Source organism: Salmo salar, chromosome ssa16 (assembly GCF_905237065.1).
Source record: "Salmo salar chromosome ssa16, Ssal_v3.1, whole genome shotgun sequence".
Classification (NCBI taxonomy): domain Eukaryota; kingdom Metazoa; phylum Chordata; class Actinopteri; order Salmoniformes; family Salmonidae; genus Salmo; species Salmo salar.
Genome location: NC_059457.1, coordinates 76,080,404 through 76,094,602, shown reverse-complemented (window position 1 = coordinate 76,094,602; position 14,199 = coordinate 76,080,404). Strand labels below are relative to the sequence as shown.

Genomic DNA, 14,199 nt, shown 5'->3' with positions numbered 1-14,199 from the left:
ACTCTGTGGAGTAGGTTGGCATGGAACTGTGTGGAGAAGGTTGGCATGAAACTCTGTGGAGCAGGTTGGCATGGAACTCTGTGGAATAGATTGGCATGGAACTCTGTGGAATAGGTTGGCATAGAACTCTGTGGAATAGATTGGCATGGAACTCTGTGGAGTAGATTGGCATGGAACTCTGTGGAGTAGATTGGCATGGAACTCTGTGGAGTAGATTGGCATGGAACTCTGTGGAATAGATTGGCATAGAACTCTGTGGAATAGTTTGGCATGGAACTCTGTGGAGCAGGTTGGCATGGAACTCTGTGGAGCAGGTTGGCATGGAACTCTGTGGAGTAGGTTGGAATGGAACTCTGTGGAGTAGGTAGGCATGAAACACTGTGGAAGGGGGGGACAAAGGTAGTAGGACGCTAACTGAGGATAGAGGATGCTAGTGATAGTGATGATGACAGCAACATTCATGCCGATGATGACCACGATGTTACTTCTGACGTCTATTCTAACACCCACCTCTCCCTCTCTCTCTCTGTCTCTCTCCCTCTCTCTGTCTCTCTCTGTCTCTCTCCCTCTCTCTATGTCTCTCTCCCTCTCTCTGTGTCTCTCTCCCTCTCTCTGTCTCTCTCCCTCTCTCTGTGTCTCTCTCCCTCTCTCTGTGTCTCTCTCCCTCTCTCTCCCTCTCTCTGTCTCTCTCCCTCTCTCTGTCTCTCTCCCTCTCTCTGTGTCTCTCTCCCTCTCTCTCTCCCTCTCTCTGTGTCTCTCTCCCTCTCTCTATGTCTCTCTCCCTCTCTCTGTGTCTCTCTCCCTCTCTCTGTATGTTGTCAGGCCCTACTGGTTCTAACAGAGAGAAGGGGGACAAAGGGGAGAAGGGCAGTCCAGGGGACAGAGGTCCCGCCGGGCCAAAGGGGGACTCGGGGTCTTTCTCCAGCTCTGCCTCTTCATCAGGCGGAGGAGAACGTGGAGAAAAGGTACTGCATGCTGCCTGGCACACTACTGTGTGTTATACACCCCCTATAACTGATGACCCCCATAGCTGATTACATCTGATTCAGACCGACCACATACATGCCTCTGAGACACATGTAATAGTTCCAACATTACATACAACTTGTCTTTGTCTCCTTTTTCTTTCAGGGAGACAAAGGCTTGAAGGTACGTTTTGACTTTGTCCTTCCCAGCTTCTTTTTATTTGACTTCATCTTAGCTAGTCATTGAAGTGATCAGATTAAATAGGTAGTTGATTGTTTTCTTCCCACAGGGCAGTTCTGGTTTCGGTTACCCAGGCTCCAAGGGGGACCGTGGCATACCTGGTCCCCCTGGCCCTCCTGGCCCTGAGGGGCCAGCTGCCCAGGTTGTGAGGCTAGGGGACGGCTCTGTGGTGCAGCCAGTGGCCGGGCCAATGGGACCGATGGGGCCCCCAGGGGTCAAAGGACCAGCAGGACCCCAGGGACCAGAGGGAGAGCCGGTGAGTTGTACCATACCTTCTGACATACAGTGCATTCGGAAAGTATTCAGACTCCTTGACTTTTTCCATATTTTGTTACGTTACAGCCTTATTCTAAAATGGATGAAATCGTTTTTTCCCCCTCATCCATCTACAAACAATACCCCATAATGACAAAGCATAAACACGTTGAACTGAAATATCACATTTACATAAGTATTCAGACCCTTTCCTCAGTACTTTGTTGAAGCACCTTTGGCAGCAATTACAGCCTCGAGTCTTCTTGGGTATGACGCTACAATCTTGGCACACCTGTATTTGGGGAATTTTTAAAAAATTTCTCTGCAGATCCTTGCAAGCTCAGTCAGGTTGGATGGGGAGCGTTGCGGCACAGCTATTTTCACATCTCTCCAGAGATGTTAGATTGGGTTCAAGTCCGGGCTCTGGCTGGGCCACTCAAAGACATTGAGACTTGTCCCGAAGCCACTCCTGCATTGTCTTGGCTGTGTGCTTAGGGTCGTTGTCCTGTTGGAAGGTGAACCTTTGCCCCAGTCTGATGTCCTGAGCGCTCTGGAGGTGGTTTTCATCAACTATCTCTCTGTACTTTGCTCGTTCATCTTTGCCTCGATCCATCCCTGCCACTGAAAAACATCCCCACAGCATGATGCTGCCACCACCATGCTTCACCGTAGGGTTGGTGCCAGGTTCCTCCAGACGAGACGCTTGGCATTTAGGCCAAAGAGTTCAATCTTGGTTTCATCAGACCAGATAATCTTGTTTCTCATGGTCTGAGAATCTTTAGGTGCCTTTTGGCAAACTCCAAGCGGACTGTCATGTGCCTTTTACTGAGGAGTGGCTTTCGTCTGGCCACTCTTCCATAAAGGCCTGATTGGTGGAGTGCTGCAGAGATGGTTGTCCTTCTGGAAGGTTCTCCCATCTCTACAGAGGAACTCTAGAGCTCTGTCTGAGTGATCATTGGGTTCTTGGTCACCTCCCAGACCAACGCCCTTCTCCCCCGATTACTCAGTATGGCCGGGTGGCCAGATCTAGGAAGAGTTGGTGGTTCCAAACTTCTTCCATTTAAGAATGATGGAGGCCACTGTGTTCTTGGAGACCTTCAATGCTGCAGAAATGTTTTGGTACCCTTCCTCAGATCTGTGCCTCGACACAATCCTGTCTCGGAGCTCCACGGACAATTCCTTCGGCCTCATGGCTTGGTTTTGGCTCTGACATGCACTGTCAACTGTAGAACCTTTATGTAGACAGGTGTGTGCCTTTCCAAATCATGTTCAATCAATTAAATTTACCACAGGTGGACTCCAATCAAGTTGTAGAAACATCTCAAGGATGGTCAATGGAAACGGGATGAACCTGAGCTCAATTTCGAGTCTCATAACAAAGGGTCTGAATACTTATGTAAATAAGGTATTTCTGGGGGGGTTTTGCAAACATTTCGAAAAACCTGTTTTCGCTTTGTCATTATGGGGTATTGTGTGTAGATTGCTGATTTATTTTGTATTTATTTAATCAATTTTAGAATAAGGCTGTAACGTAACAAAATGTGGAAAAAGTCAAGGGGTCTGAATACCTTCCGTAGGCACTTTATTCTGTGTAGAGCATTCTCACTTTATTTGGTCTCAGTACATTTTGTTTGATTTGACTGTAACAAACCATATCTATTTCATTCCCCAGGGGGATCCAGGAGAGGATGGCAAATTAGTGAGTGTCACTTTCTGATGCTTTATCCCATTGATCTCATGTCATGGTTTTTTATTCATTGTTAATTGTGTGAGGAGAAATACAGTGGTAGTCAGATGTCATTATTGATAAGCGGTGGTGGTCAGTAGCAGTGGTCAGACAGTGTCAGCCTCACTAAGCTGTGTCTTCTCTCTCTGTCCCACCACAACTCAGGGACCTCCCGGAGACAGAGGGTTCCCAGGAACACAAGGAGACTCAGGGGTCAAAGGAGAAAAGGTAAAGGCCAGAAGCCATTTATTTAAGAGCATGAGTATTTGAATATTATCGGAGGTGCCCAAAGGTGAAATACTGAGTGTTTTCCCTGTGACCTCTCCAGGGGGATCGTGGTGATGGTCACCCAGGACCCAGGGGTCTTCCAGGGCCACCTGGACCCCCAGGCCCAGGGACAATTGACCGCGCTGTGAGTCAACCACTACAGCATCAGGCCATTCAGCCATTAATTCATGTGGATCAGACATGAATATACCAATATACCACTTTTAATGTTTCTTCATTTGTCCCTAGACATTTGTGGATATGGAAGGCTCAGGAGGATTACCAGATTTAGAGAAAATACAGGTATGTTTTAGCCGATGCAGAGATTTTGAGTTTGGCCCAGAAAAAAAACTTTTCACAAACGGTATATTGTGAAACCCAAGACTGTTGTGTTGACTGTTTCTTTAGACTCTCCGTGGTCTACCAGGCCCCCCCGGGCCCCCAGGTCCCCCTGGCCCCTCAACCGGTGGTGTCAGCTCCCATGGGTCAGGCTCTTTCGGGCCCCCTGGACCTCCCGGACAGGACGGGGCCCGTGGCCTACCAGTGAGGACCCTCTCGCTACTATATCTGACGTGACCATATGTTTTGTGCCTAGTTAACTGTAGCCAGCACAACGACAGCATTGAAATGAATGTCTTGATTTGTTGACCATTATGTATTGATATCATGCTGTGTTTTTCAGGGGCCCGCTGGTCCACCTGGCAGGCCTGGAACCCCAGGACCCAGTAGCGGAGAGAAGGTATGAGACAGGGAGGAGACTTATTTTATTTCAGCTCAACTGATCATATTAAACTGAGGAAAAAAAGAAACGTCCTGTCACTGTCAACTGCGTTTATTTTCAGCATGTGTAAATATTTAACATGTGTAAATATTTGTATGAACATAAGATTCCACAACTGAGACAAACTGAACAAGTTCCACAGACATGTGACTAACAGAAATGGAATAATGTGTCCCTGAACAAAGGGGGGGTCAAAATCAAAAGTAACAGTCAGTATCTGGTGTGGCCACCAGCTATATTAAGTACTGCAGTGCATCTCCTCCTCATGGACTGCACCAGATTTGCCAGTTCTTGTTGTGAGATGTTACCCCACTCTTCCACCAAGGCACCTGCAAGTTCCCGGACATTTCTAGGGGGAATGGCCGTAGCCCTCACCCTCCGATCCAACAGGTCCCAGACGTGCTCAATGGGATTGAGATCCACGCTCTTCCCTGGCCATGGCAGAACACTGACATTCCTGTCTTTGAAATCATGCACAGAACGAGCAGTATGGCTGGTGGCATTGTCATGCTGGAGGGTCATGTCAGGATGAGCCTGCAGGAAGGGTACCACAAGAGGGAGGAGGATGTCTTCCCTGTAATGCACAGCGTTACGATTGCCTGCAATGACAACAAGCTCAGTCCGATGATGCTGTGACACACCACCCCAGACCATGATGGACCCTCCACCTCCAAATCAATCCCGCTCCAGAGTACAGGCCTCGGTGTAACGCTCATTCCTTCGACGATAAACGCGAATCCGACCATCACCCCTGGTGAGACAAAAGCGCAACTCGTCAGAGAAGAGCAATTTTTGCCAGTCCTGTCTGGTCCAGCGATGGTGGGTTTGTGCCCATAGGCGACGTTGTTGCCGGTGATGTCTGGTGAGAACCTGCTTTACAACAGGCCTACAAGCCCTCAGTCCAGCCTCTCTCAGCCTCTTGCGGACAGTCTGAGCACTGATGGAGGGATTGTGCATTCCTGGTGTAACTCGGGCAGTTGTTGTTGCCATCCTGTACCTGTCCTGCAGGTGGGATGTTCTGATGTACCGATCCTGTGCAGGTGTTGTTACACGTGGTCTGCCACTGCGAGGACGATCAGCTGTCCGTCCTGTCTCCCTGTAGCGTTGTCTTAGACGTCTCACAGTACGGAAATTGCAATATATTGCCCTGTCCACATCTGCAGTCCTCATGCCTCCTTGCAGCATGCCTAAGGCACGTTCACGCAGATGAGCAGGGACCCTGGGCATCTTTCTTTTGGTGTTTTTCAGTCAGTAGAAAGGCCTCTTTTAGTGTTCTAAGTTTTCATAACTGTGACCTTAATTGCCTACCGTCTGTAAGCTGTTAGTGTCTTAACGACCGTTCCACAGGTGCATGTTCATTAATTGTTTATGGTTCATTGAACAAGCATGGGAAACAGTGTTTAAACCCTTTACAATGAAGATCTGTGAAGTTATTTGGATTTTTACAAATTACCTTTGAAAGACAGGGTCCTGAAAAAAGGGCGTTTCTTTTTTTGCTGAGTTTATATATCACTGTATACAGCACACACAGAACTGAACCTTTGTATAGGGATCCTTTTGAGATGATTGTCTCTCTCTCTCTCTGTATCTCTCTCTCTCCCCATCTCTCTTTCCCCATCTCTCTCTCCCCCTCATCCACAGGGAGAAGCTGGTGATCTAGGTCTTCCAGGGCCCAGTGGAGAGAGGGTGAGCTCTGAAATACACCCATACTATCCCACCTCTAAATCTTAAATCTAAATATATAGCTTTTCACTTTGACCTTCTTTCTTTGGTGCTGTTTGGTGTGGGACTTCTCCTAGAGATCGATAGTCTAAACATGATGTTGGTGGGGGTGTGAGGATTTTCTCAGGATACAGATCTTCTCCCTTATGCTTGTCTCCCTCTAGCAAAACTCTTTGTCTGCCTTCTCCTCCTTCTCCAACTTTTTGACCAGTATCTTTAGCGAAGATGATGGGTCACAGGTACTAATGGGTCTCCTGCTATTGGTTCCTTGGTTTCGACTGCATACTATTGGTTCCTTGGTTTCGCCTGCATTCATCACGTGGGGGAATCAACTCACTGAGAAAAACTCAAGTTCTCAGTGTGTTCATTATAGGACAAATTGAACATTTGCTTGCTTGTTTGACTTCTGACATAACATCTTAAATAGCATGTCGTTGCTTAAGATATTTTACCATCAGTCTGGATGTTTAATATTGGAACTAAACTATATGCAGTCATTGGTTTTTATAATTGTTTTTTATTTTTATTTTCAATATTGATTTACATTGCTTGTTATAGTAATAATTCAGCTTAAAAGTGTTTCCAATTTTGTGGAATGCTTCTTTATTTGTCTGTTAGCATGCTGTGTCAATTATGTCTACATGTAAATGGACTGCTGATTTTTACACACACACACACACACACACACACACACACACACACACACACCTTTACAATCTCTCACCTCTTCTCTCCTAACCACCAGGGTTCTAAGGGTGACCCTGGAGTGCCTGGTCAGACCGGGCAGGGGGGCTTGGCTGGGCTTCCTGGGCCCATGGGACCGATTGGGCCTCCAGGACCACCCGGACCTTCCTACCCCGTGCGTTATGTGAGTACTGAACACAACTCCTGCCACCCACCCAGACTACATCAACTACAGCTTAACTTCCCACCCCAAAGCTCCCTTCATACAAATTGTTACCAAATTGACTACATACTCTATATTTCACAACATATATTTTTGCGGAATTGTCTTTTTTGAACTGTGTCTGTGTCCTCTCTGTGTAGGGTGACGGGGAGGGTTCCGGAGTGACGGGGGTCAATGGTGTTGCTGGAGTGATAGGGATTCCAGGACCACAGGTGATCTATACATTGCCATTCACTCATCATTTGGATTGCCTTTACGATCACGTCAACTAATACATAGTCACATATCTGTTGTTTTTCAGGGTCCGCCCGGAATCGCTGGCCTTCCGGTAAGAACCAGGAAATCCCTTTGAATATATTGCTAAGTTTGATTGGAGGCCATATCTTTGTTATATAGCAATGCTTACTGTATTCCTGTCATCATACAGGGAAGATCTGGTTTGCCTGGGCTTTCGGGAGAGAAGGGGAGCGAGGGAGCAAGAGGACGGGATGGAACACCAGGGATGGACGGATTCCCAGGAAAATTGGTAGATTATTATCCCTCAGCCACCTCCCCAGACTGTTACTTAGGCTTTAGAGTAACCCACGCAAAGTGCACTAACCTATTCTGTTTTGTTTCTTGTGTACACACAGGGAAACAAAGGGGAGAGGGGAGACAGAGGGGAAAGGGTGAGTTACCTACTCCTGATTACCATATTTTGGTGGTTGATTTTTTAATTTAATTTTATTGCTTCTTTAATCAGAACAGTTTTCAGGTGTGCTAACATAATTGCAAAAGGGTTTTCTAATGATCAATTCGCCTTTTAAAATGATAAACTTGGATTAGCAAACACAACGTGCCATTGGAACACATGAGTGATGGTTCCTGACAATGGGCCTCTGTATGCCTATTGTGGTAAACACATGGGGTGTTGGGTGGAGCGTGCAGAGATTGACACAGAGACAGGGAGGCTTTAGTCCGCAAAAACAACTTTACTAAGACAGAAAATAAATATATCAAAGAAATAACTTAGGTTTTGCTCGGTCTTCCTTCTCTTTCTTAACCTCTCTTGGGCAGGCTCCCACCCACGGTTCACACTATTCAACAGCCAGTGAAAAATCAGAGCGCCAAATTCAAAACCACAAAATGTCAAACATACGACTATTTTACACCATTTTAAAGATACACGTCTCCTTAATGTAACCACGTTGTCCGATTTCAAAAAGGCTTTACGGCGAAAGCATAAAGTTAGATTATGTTCGGACAGTTCCAACACAAGAAAAACCACACAGCCATTTTCCTAGCAAGGACAGGCGTCACAAATACCAGAAATTCAGCTAAAATTATGCACTAACCTTTGACGATCTTCATCAGATGACACTCCTAGGTCATCATGTTACACAATACATGCATTGTTTGTTCGATCAAGTTGATATTTATATCCAAAACAGCCTTTTACATTGGCACGTGATGTTCAGAAAATATTTTGCCTCCAATACTGCTGGTGAATCAGCACAACAATTTACAAAAATACTCATCATAAACGTTGATAAAATATGAAACTGTTATTCAAAGAATTATAGATGAACATCTCCTTTATGCAACCACTGTGATAGATTTCAAAAAAGCTTCACGGGGAAAGCACACTTTGCAATAACCTGAGTACTGTGCTCAGAAAAATACACTAGGCAATACAGATACCCGCCATTTTGGAGTCATCTAAAATCATAAATAGCATTAGAAACATTCACTTACCTTTGATGATCTTCATCAGAAGGCACTTCCAGGAATCCCAGGTCCACAATAAATGTTGTTTTGTTCGATAAAGTCCATAATTTATGTCCAAATAACTCCTTGTTGTTTCCGCGTTCAGTAAGCTACTCCAAGTGTAGGAAGCGCGGCCAAAATGTCTCGACGAAAAGTCAAAAAAAGTTATATTTACGTTCGTTCAAACATGTCAAACGTTGTATAGCGTCAATCTTTAGGGCCTTTTTAACGTAGAACTTCAATAATATTCCAACTGGACGATTCCAGTGTCTTAAAAAACGTTTTGGAACACAGCTAACTCTCACGTGAATGCGCGCCAATGAATTAATTTGCTTTCCTGAGTCAACAACTTCCTCTGTTCGCTGTCTGTTCATCATAGACGCCTCAAACAACTTTCTAAAGACTGTTGACATCTAGTGGAAGCCTTAGGAAGTGCAAAATGAACCCTAAGTCACTGTGTGTTCAATAGGCAATGACTTGAAAGGACTACAAGTACCAGACTTCCCACTTCCTGGTTAGATTTTTCTCAGGTTTTTGCCTGCCATATGAGTTCTGTTATACTCAGACACCATTCAAACAGTTTTAGAAACTTCAGAGTGTTTTCTATCCAAATCTACTAATAATATGCATATCCTAGTTCCTGGGCCCGAGTAGTAGGCCGTTTAATTTGGGTACGTTTTTCATCCGGCCGTGAAAATACTGCCCCCTACCCTAGAGAAGTTAACTGGTGTCCGTCTCTCTCCCTTCTCTCCCGCGGTGTGCCATCGTGCTCCTTTTATTTAGCCTCCACGGCTGGTTGGCACTTTCCTCTAATTACCTACACTTAGCTGTCCGTGTCGGGGTGCCCAGCTCCCGCTTTCCCAGCAGAGGGAGCCACGTTGCCTCACGTACCTCCCCTCTATTACCATCCCCCGGGGTAGACCTCCTGGGATACCACACTATGTAGATATTCCATAAAAAAATCAGCCGTTTCCAGCTACAACAGTCATTTACAACATTAACAATGTTTACATTGTATTTCTGATCAATTTGATGTTATTTTAAATGGACAAAACATTTGCTTTTCTTTCAAAAACAAAGAATTTTCTAAGTGACCCCCAACTTTTGAACGGTAGCGTAAGTCGTCTATTGAGTGTCCCACGGCTCTCATGTTGTTGTGTGTGTGTGTGTGTGTGGTGTTGTAGGGTGAGCCAGGACGTGAAGGGGGGCCCCCTGGACCTCCAGGAGCCCCTGGCCCACCGGGACAGATCATCTACCAGAACTCAGGCAGTGTGAGTATGGCTGTGTACTGTACGGTCTAGTCTGCTCTGGATCATAGTGATGTTTCAGTGACACAACTGACCTACCTGTCTCTGTCTCGTTGTAGTTTGATGGAGTTCTTGGGAGTCAAGGACAGGTGAGAATTTTACTCAGCAGACAAGTCACTATGTTACTCTACATGCAGTTTTATAATGTCTTATAATGTTTTATAAAGTCACCCTAACCCTTATTTCCTTTTCTCCAGGGAGGACCAGGTATTCCCGGCCGGGCAGGATTCCCAGTACGTATCAATACCACACTGCCAATGAACACACACAGTGGAGACATTTACCTTTACTGTTTCAAAAGATATTTCACAGTTGAAACACACCAAATAGTGTAACGGACAGTGCTTTACTAGATGTATGTTGGAGATTGCGCCCAAAAATATCTTATAACATGTTAATGGAATTTAAAAATATATATATTTCGCAGTTGAAACACCTTAATGGTGATCCCTAATATTTCAAAAAATAATGCTGTACGGCCTACTAGTTGTATGTTGAAAACTGCCTGAAACATGTTAATACAGACACAAGGTTGTTATTTATACTGATCACAACTTCTTCTGTAGGGGCCTATGGGACCAAAGGGAGATACAGGAGAGCCTGGACAGCCAGGATACGCAGCTAAGGTCTGGTAATAACTTAATTCATTCATATCTTGTTTTCTGTACAGTACAGGGAAAATTGCATGAAGTATTGACATGTCTCCACCCTGTGTCCTGTCCAGGGGGAGAAAGGAGAACCTGGTATTATCATGGGGCCTGATGGAAGACCCATGTACCTGGGAGGGCTGGGGTCTCAACCGGTGAGAAAAAACCACACACTAGATTTATAGTTGGTAGAAATACTGTATGTTATTATGTTTGTCCATCTCTTTTATATGTGCCATGCCACATAAAAATGTTATACCCTTTGACCTCTGTGTGTGCAGGGAGAGAAGGGACTCCCGGGACCTGAGGGACCTCCTGTAAGTACTCTCCTTTAACAGTGACATGCTTTGTTTCTGATTAGCCATCGATAACCATGGATGTACTGTATATAGTTCTCTGTTTCTTTAGGGTCCATCTGGTAGATTTATATTCTTCTCTGTCTCTATAGGGTCCAGCTGGTAGATTTATATTCTTCTCTGTCTCTATAGGGTCCAGCTGGTAGATTTATATTCTTCTCTGTCTCTATAGGGTCCAGCTGGTAGATTTATATTCTTCTCTGTCACTATAGGGTCCAGCTGGTAGATTTATATTGTTCTCTGTCTCTATAGGGTCCAGCTGGTAGATTTATATTCTTCTCTGTCACTATAGGGTCCAGCTGGTAGATTTATATTGTTCTCTGTCACTATAGGGTCCAGCTGGTAGATTTATAGTGTTCTCTGTCACTATAGGGTCCAGCTAGTAGATTTACATTGTTCTCTGTTTCTATAGGGTCCAGCTGCTAGATTTATAGTGTTCTCTGTCACTATAGGGTCCAGCTAGTAGATTTACATTGTTCTCTGTTTCTATAGGGTCCAGCTGCTAGATTTATAGTGTTCTCTGTCACTATAGGGTCCAGCTGCTAGATTTATATTGTTCTCTGTCTCTAAAGGGTCCAGCTGGTAGATTTATATTGTTCTCTGTCTCTATAGGGTCCAGCTGGTAGATTTATATTGTTCTCTGTCTCTATAGGGTCCAGCTGGTAGATTTATATTGTTCTCTGTCTCTATAGGGTCCAGCTGCTAGATTTATATTGTTCTCTGTCTCTATAGGGTCCAGCTGGTAGATTTATATTCTTCTCTGTCTCTATAGGGTCCAGCTGGGGGATTTATATTGTTCTCTGTCTCTATAGGGTCCAGCTGGTAGATTTATATTGTTCTCTGTTTCTATAGGGTCCAGCTGGTAGATTGTTATTGTTCTCTGTCTCTATAGGGTCCAGCTGCTAGATTTATAGTGTTCTCTGTCTCTATAGGGTCCAGCTGGTAGATTGACATTGTTCTCTGTTTCTATAGGGTCCAGCTGGTAGATTGTTATTGTTCTCTGTCTCTATAGGGTCCAGCTGCTAGATTTATAGTGTTCTCTGTCTCTATAGGGTCCAGCTGGTAGATTGACATTGTTCTCTGTCTCTATAGGGTTCAGATTGTAGATTTATATTGTTCTCTGTCTCTATAGGGTCCCCATGGTCCTGCTGGTCTAAAGGGTGATATAGGCATGCCAGGTAGACCGGTAAGTATCTCTGTTCAGCTATCAGCCAAGTGGTGGTCCTCTATAGTTCAGTTGGTTGAGCATGGCGCTTGCAATGCCAAGACAGTGAGTTCGATTCCCAGGACCACCCATATGTAAAAATATATGCACACATGACTGTAAGTCGCTTTGAATAAAAATGTCTGCTAAATGGCACTGAACTGGGACTTAGAAAGGTTCCAAGTGTGCTATTTCCCATACAGTATTAAACTGGTGATGTACTGCTGCTGGATCTAAACCAGTGTGTTGGTTACAGGGTCGTCCTGGGTTGAATGGTGCCAAAGGAGAGAGGGGGGATTCAGCTGGAGGGACTGGAGGATATGGAGTAAGTATGACACCGCTGGTTGGTGATTGATGGGATTCAGACATGAAAGACTGTTGGGATGCAACCCAGAGGTCAGCATGTCAAATCATTCCTAAAAGCAGTGGTATGGTTAGACCGTCATGACCCAGACAGGGCATCAGTTTAACCCAGATTGATCCATGTTTTTAGGGTCCTCCAGGACCACCTGGCCCACCCGGACCCCCCGGGCCAGCAGTACCTCTGGACAGGTTCAATGTGAGTAGATGTCTGATCCACTATTGCATCTTTCCCAGACGTTGGTGTTGTGATACAGTTATATGCTGTAGTCAGTCAGGTTGTTAAAACCCACAAAGTCACTAATGTGGGTTTACAAATTGATATGGTCTCTTTCCAAGGCACAGTAGTGTAACTCTTCTCCCCTTTGTTCTGTTTCACACTCAGAGGTATGATGTCTCACGGTTATATCCTGGTAGGTCAACTCATTCTCATTGGCCAGTCTCACACCATGACATAAAACGTTGCATGTAAAACGATGTCATGTGTTCTCTTACATGTTGGCCTTTTTCCTCCACCCATCAGACTCCAAAGGAGAGAAAGGTGATCGTGGAGTACCAGGAATACCTGGGGTACCAGGTACAGTAAAACCAGCTAGTTATTTACTACCGCTGCCCTTAGGTGTACCAACACATGAGATTGAGCTGATTGAACTCACGTTTTATCGTCTCCACTCTAGGTCTCACGTCCAACTTTGACATCTACACCTTCAAGGTAAGTGACGTAACTACAAAGGCGCTCGACACTCACAACCCGCCATGCGTCTGTATGTGTTTGACGTGAGGTCAAATGTGTCCCTGCAGGAGGAGATGAAGGGAGAGAGAGGAGACTCGGGGATGAAGGGGGAGAAAGGCGAGCCAGCCGGAGGATATTATGGTGGAGGTTACGGTGGACAGGGTGGTCAGCCTGGACCTCCAGGACTTCCAGTAAGAATAACCACTGAACAACAACAGCCATTTTATTTTACTGCATTCTCCACGGTTTATCAGTGCCTTGCATCAAAAGACATGTAGATTGGAATTCAATTAGAACGTTTTAATGAGCAAGACAAATATCTATCTGATCTATCGAACTCCAGGGGCCAAAGGGAGAGTCCATCGTCGGTCCTTCAGGGCCCCAGGGCCCTCCAGGTAACCCAGGAAGAGGGTACGAAGGCAGGCAAGGGAACCCAGGCCCACCGGGGCCCCCCGGACCTTCAGGATCATCCTCCTTACCTGGAGCCTACAGGCCAACACAGAGTGAGGCGTACTCTCTCACACACACACTCATACATACAGTACATAGGCAGAAACACAACTTTCTGGTGACATGAAGTACAGTAGCGCCTTGGTTAACAGCTTCAATGAATGTGATCTTTTTACATCTCAGCCATCAGCATCCCTGGACCTCCGGGCCCTCCTGGCCCACCTGGAACTGATGGACACTCCTCTGGGGTGAGTCTGTTAACCCCTCCATTCCTAGTGTAGGGTCTAGGAGGTTAGGGCCTGTTTCTGGACGGAGCCTCACTGTGATGATATATACACCACTTCCAGGATGTGGCATCATTTAGCTCCTTGTTATCCACGTTTGAACAGGTGATGGTGCTGAGGTCATATGACACGATGACAGCCACGGCCAGACGACAGGCAGAGGGGACGCTGGTCTATCTGGTCGACCAAACAGACTTTTACATCAGAGTACGAGATGGCTTCCGGCAAATCCAGGTGCAGTGTTTACC

General features: G+C 45.6%; 1 protein-coding gene across 4 annotated transcripts in view; it reads left to right on the top strand.

The window, feature by feature from the left end:
* The window catches only part of LOC106574706 (collagen alpha-1(XVIII) chain), a 118,947-nt gene that overhangs the window by 98,986 nt on the left and 5,762 nt on the right, over positions 1–14,199 (top strand). For all 4 annotated transcript variants that reach the window (XM_045697866.1, XM_045697864.1, XM_045697863.1 and 1 more), the window contains 31 exons: positions 823–965; positions 1,132–1,149; positions 1,256–1,462; positions 3,134–3,160; positions 3,353–3,415; positions 3,516–3,599; positions 3,704–3,757; positions 3,863–3,997; positions 4,137–4,193; positions 5,877–5,921; positions 6,703–6,825; positions 7,005–7,076; positions 7,166–7,192; positions 7,292–7,390; positions 7,497–7,532; positions 9,795–9,881; positions 9,977–10,006; positions 10,115–10,150; positions 10,484–10,543; positions 10,642–10,719; positions 10,846–10,881; positions 12,053–12,106; positions 12,381–12,449; positions 12,618–12,683; positions 12,870–12,897; positions 13,008–13,061; positions 13,162–13,196; positions 13,286–13,408; positions 13,561–13,720; positions 13,851–13,915; positions 14,057–14,185. In XM_045697866.1, coding sequence (XP_045553822.1) covers positions 823–965; positions 1,132–1,149; positions 1,256–1,462; positions 3,134–3,160; positions 3,353–3,415; positions 3,516–3,599; positions 3,704–3,757; positions 3,863–3,997; positions 4,137–4,193; positions 5,877–5,921; positions 6,703–6,825; positions 7,005–7,076; positions 7,166–7,192; positions 7,292–7,390; positions 7,497–7,532; positions 9,795–9,881; positions 9,977–10,006; positions 10,115–10,150; positions 10,484–10,543; positions 10,642–10,719; positions 10,846–10,881; positions 12,053–12,106; positions 12,381–12,449; positions 12,618–12,683; positions 12,870–12,897; positions 13,008–13,061; positions 13,162–13,196; positions 13,286–13,408; positions 13,561–13,720; positions 13,851–13,915; positions 14,057–14,185 — 2,300 coding nt within the window. The remainder of the gene's footprint in view (positions 1–822; positions 966–1,131; positions 1,150–1,255; positions 1,463–3,133; positions 3,161–3,352; positions 3,416–3,515; positions 3,600–3,703; positions 3,758–3,862; positions 3,998–4,136; positions 4,194–5,876; positions 5,922–6,702; positions 6,826–7,004; positions 7,077–7,165; positions 7,193–7,291; positions 7,391–7,496; positions 7,533–9,794; positions 9,882–9,976; positions 10,007–10,114; positions 10,151–10,483; positions 10,544–10,641; positions 10,720–10,845; positions 10,882–12,052; positions 12,107–12,380; positions 12,450–12,617; positions 12,684–12,869; positions 12,898–13,007; positions 13,062–13,161; positions 13,197–13,285; positions 13,409–13,560; positions 13,721–13,850; positions 13,916–14,056; positions 14,186–14,199) is intronic.